The 5,000-nt window shown below is 33.9% G+C and overlaps 1 protein-coding gene across 7 annotated transcripts in view; it reads left to right on the forward strand.

Annotated features, from left to right (window-relative positions):
• Positions 1 to 5,000, forward strand: part of LOC106873193 (glycine receptor subunit alpha-4-like) — a 186,118-nt gene that overhangs the window by 150,371 nt on the left and 30,747 nt on the right. For 4 of the 7 annotated variants that reach the window (XM_089366126.1, XM_089366129.1, XM_089366125.1 and 1 more), the window contains one exon: positions 3,419 to 3,840. In XM_089366126.1, the coding sequence (XP_089222252.1) occupies positions 3,419 to 3,840 (422 nt within the window). The remainder of the gene's footprint in view (positions 1 to 3,418; positions 3,841 to 5,000) is intronic. The other 3 variants (XM_089366131.1, XM_089366130.1, XM_089366127.1) reach the window with 1 other exon arrangement.

A 5,000-nucleotide genomic window follows, 5' to 3' on the forward strand; every position in this document is an offset into this window, starting at 1 on the left:
TATATATATATATATATATACACATACATACATACATACATACATACATACATACATACATATATATGTATGTGTGTATGCGTGTTCGTATGTATACCTCAATGAATATATGTGTGAGTGGGTAAATAATGAGAAAAACTGAAGAGGAAAATAAAGAAAGAATGAATAATGGAGAAATAAAAAGAAAGAAAGAAAGAAAGAAGAAAAGAAAGAAGGAAAGAAAGAAAGAAAAAAGAAAAGAAAGAAAGAGATATAGTTAGGTGGTAGAGAGATATAAATCTGCGAAAGCGAGAACTGTAGAAAACTGCCTGAGATTTGAAGGCGTTGAGAGAATAATAAAATGGTAAAGAAGTTATAGAATTCTCTGGTATATTTTATTATCTTTGGCAATAATTTTCATCTAGAATCACTTCCTGTCGTAAATTTACATTAACGAACTTTTACCAGTTTTATGGTAAACTTGCCAAAGTCGGGAGGTTGATGGTTATGATATATTTACTGTTGTGTGGTTATGAAGTTTTATTTACCTCCATTCAGTTTCGAGTTTTATCTCCGTTCGTGGGACTTTCCACACGTGTAGTTTTACCTCAGATTTTCCAATAAATTACGAATGAAATCTGGTTGACAGAAACTATGCAACGGGATATATATATGAAAAAAAAAAAAACCAACTTTCAGAGACAATAGTAGTTTATTGGCGCAGAAAGTTGTAAACTTTTCCCGTATCGGAGTCTGATAAGCATTACGATCGAGTTCCCAAAGAGTTAACATGGGACCCCCTAAGGACAATGTAAACTTCATATAATCAAAGTATCATTGGTCTGAAGAGTAGCTTACGGTCTACCCCCCGTTTGGATAATTTACTACATATATATATATATATATATATATATATATATATATATATATATATATGTATGTATATATATATATTCACTTTCAAGCTGCTTAATTCACAGTAAATTTTTTATTGGGCCCTTTATTGAGCCTTTTAAAATGCATCATTTTGAGATGAATTTATATGCTTTATTGAACATGTTTGTTTATGCACTTAATGTAATTATGTGGGTGCGTATACGTACGGTGGCTTTATGTATTAACATGTTTATATGTATTCATAGCTATCACCGGTCATAGTTATATCGGTAAATTATGTATACACTGTGAAAACCTGGTGTTCAGTGAACGAAATCCACCGTCTTACAGGCAGTCCCTTGTCAGCCTCACTGTGAGAAAAACAGTGAACGACGAAGGATTATTCCGTTGGAAATCAACATGTGATCTCTTTTAAAACAAATACTGGAGTTTGTAAGGAAGTAAGATCCACCAGATTCTCTTCTCTCGGGTATATTTCCATTACCCGGTATTTTCTCATTCACATTTGCAACAAAGAGCGTTGGTCTACATTGTTATGTGATTGTTTAACTCTAGGTCAGCCCTGATGAAGCAAACCTGATCAGTGGCATTACACCCTGCCTTATTGAGATATTTTATCTAAGGTGTTTTTCATTGTTGAAGACGATGAGGCGAAATTTGAGGAAGACTTAACTGCTGTTCCCAACATCGAAGTGATCCACTCAGAAGCCTTCTCAGTTGGCTCTGTCGGTTTCGTAGTGGAACTTTTCTCGTCCATTTCAAGGCTTAACTTAATTTTTTTTTCAAATGGTATCCGGTTCTGCAGTGTAGTATCCATCCACATTCGTTAATTAACAATAATTTGTGCTTCTTCCAAATATATTGGTTTTGAGACAATAATGTCTAGACCAGTTTGGTTCCCTGAAAAATTTGCGTCGGATTACTATCTCACATCATCCTTCATTTCTTTTGAGAAGGCAGTTTTTCGTCTGTGAGATTAACGTCTGATAATCGAGGCTGCAAATTTATTAGATAAAGAAAAAATCTCTAAACCTTTCACACATCGTTGGATATATCCTGTTAGCTCTGCTCCATTACTTTTTTAGACCGAATCTAAAGTAATTATTCTATTAATGTTTCGGTTGAGCTATGATGTCTTTATTGTCTACAGAACTTCTTCTAAGATCAATAGACTTAAAACTAATGATTCCCATTTAAAGATGATTCATGTATCTGAAGAGATTTCAGTGTTAAATCCAGCGGCCAAACAGATTGTGTGTAAACTGTCTAGTTAATGTATGTGAACTCCGTTTTAAAGACAATAAGGTCTTTGTTGAGAACGACTTAAATACAAAATTGAAAAGGTATAGATACTATATATATATATATATATATATATATATATAAGCGTCCTTCACTTGTTTATTGTAGTCGTACGTTCCTATTTTAAATTACGGTCTGGGTTTATTGATTGATATTAAGTCATTACATTGGCATGTTAAAGCGAAGGGACTGTTATAGAAGCCGATCCCCTTCGTTGGTTCATGTGATCCCTTTCCTTCTAACGACAATTTAAAGTTTGCTGCGAAGGGGAGTTGAACCCTACATTTAGCAGACTTAATAATTACAAAATTTTATCTGTGGAATATCTTCCACAAGAATAATTCGAAGAATTCGCTTCTACAATGATTTTCCAGTCGGATTATACTGAATTATCCTTCTTCAACTATATATGCTTCTTTGCGATGATTTTTACCAAAGCTGTATTTCGGATGGCACCACCGTTCTTCGTTCTTCCCCACCCTCCATTTACATTTCAATAACAGATACCACGTTTTATCGTATTCATTTTATTGCAACCGAAAGGGCAAAAAAAAAAGACCCCACTTCAATGATTTTTTTGTTTTTTAACATTTAGTTTCATTTTGTCGATGTTGTTGCTATTGCAGTTGTTGCTGTCATCACTCTAGTTGTTCTTGTTGTTGCTATCATTATTGCACTTTTGCAGTGTTTATTCAATCATCTTCTGCTAAAAGAAAAAAAAAAAAAACAACCATCCACTTATTTTTCGAAGAAATATAAAAACAAACAAAACTTTATTTTTTAACATTTATTTTGTTTTGTTTTTTTCTTTTGTTCAATTTTCAATTTAAAAAAAAAACATTAACGACGAATTATAATTAATTTAACCGTTAATTAGTCTAAAAAAGGTTTTTGTTATTATTTTCTTTGTTATTATTGTTTTGTTTGTTTTTATCTACCTGCGCCTTGACAGAAAGAAACCTTTAATATTCTCTCCCATTTCACTGGGCGTTTTGGCAGATTACGTGATCGCTAAAGAAGCCAGCATTTTTGCATTTAAGTTCTGAATATGGAAAACGATCATATATATATATATATATATATATATATATATATATATATATATATATATATATATTATGAGTAAGAGACGATGAAGCCCTTTTGTTGTTGTTTTTTATCTTCTGTCAAATGCCTCAAGTAGATATAAACATTCACCTGTATTTTTTTACTCTACCTTTGACGAACACACTCTTTCCAGCAGGTAATTTCTCGTGTATCCAAGCAGACTTTCACCTTACGCGGAACCAAGGGTATTTTATCATCCAGGTCTACATACCAAGTATTTTGATAGTCCTTTTGTCGTGGGTGTCATTCTGGCTGGATGTTGATTCCATTCCAGCGCGCATTTCGTTGGGTGTCCTGACGGTTTTGACAATGACAACGCAAAGTTCCGGTGCTCGGGCCTCTTTACCAAGAGTCTCCTACGTGAAAGCCATCGATGTCTGGATGGCTGTCTGTTTAGTTTTCGTTTTCGCTGCCCTCTTGGAATTTGCTTACGTCAATGTTTTGTCGCGTCGCAGATCCTATAGTAGGTCGATCTCTCAGAAGATAACGAAGCGAATCATGGACAGACGAAGAGCTGAACGTCAAACTGGCGGCGCATCTGCAAAAAATGATATGGTAAGTATCGCAGAGTTTCCATCTGCTCTCATCAAAAACCACTTCCCGCAGAATCCTTGTATTGATTTAGACAATTGCCATATTAATATTATTATTATGATTACTATTTTATCATCTTCATCACTATCGTCATCGTCATCATCATCGACAGAATCGTTAATGCATCGGACAAAATGTTTACCGGCATTTCTTCCGGCTCTTTACGTTCTGAGTTTAAATTCCGCCGAGGTCCACTTTGCCTTTCATCCTTTCGGGGTCGATAAATTAAGTACCAGTTGAACACTGGGGTCGATGTAATCGACTTAACTACCCCTTGCACCAAAATTTGACATCATTATCATCATCGTCGTCATCGTTGTCATCATCATCATCATCATCATTATTTTTATTTCTATTTATTGTATTTACAAACTAATGCAATTCAACTTTTCAGAAATCAGAATTTAACTGTTTTGCCTTTCAGCAAAGATCTATCAAAGGTCGTGGCGTAGTGGGGGTGATATATATATATATATATATATATATATATATATATATATATATATATATATATATATATATATATATATATATATATATATATATATATATATATATATATATATATATATATATATATATATATATTAAATTGAATCTTGCGCGTATAGGTGTCGCCTGCGTCGCTGGTTATTGTGATAATTCAAATCACCAGCCTCATCATCATCACCATCATCATTACTGATATCATCATCAAATGATTTTGAATAAAAGGTAATTCTGGATAAAATCACCGATTGTTAAAACATGAAGCTGGCCACAGCTGATACAAAGACAATCAATCCCCAGGAGGTGGGAGTAGTCATGATTAAGTTTAACTCAGGTAAGTTTACGTGGGACCACAGAACAGCCTTAAGGGCTGTAAATGACAACTCTCACCGAAATGATGTAAGGGAGACACAAAGAATAGAATTCGACTGCACGTGACCGAACATCTCCAGATCAGAGGTAAGTCTTAATATCACCATATACGTATATTTAATTGTATGAAAAGGGTGATTCAAAACTACAAGGTATCACCAAATTGCTTACAACGAAAGTAAGTTTCATTGCTCCAGCATTGCCACAATCGACTGGTTGTAATCCTGAATACAAGAGATCGAGGAAGAATTTTGGAATTT

The sequence above is a fragment of the Octopus bimaculoides genome, chromosome 18, assembly GCF_046866305.1.
Source record: "Octopus bimaculoides isolate indiv1 chromosome 18, ASM4686630v1, whole genome shotgun sequence".
Classification (NCBI taxonomy): domain Eukaryota; kingdom Metazoa; phylum Mollusca; class Cephalopoda; order Octopoda; family Octopodidae; genus Octopus; species Octopus bimaculoides.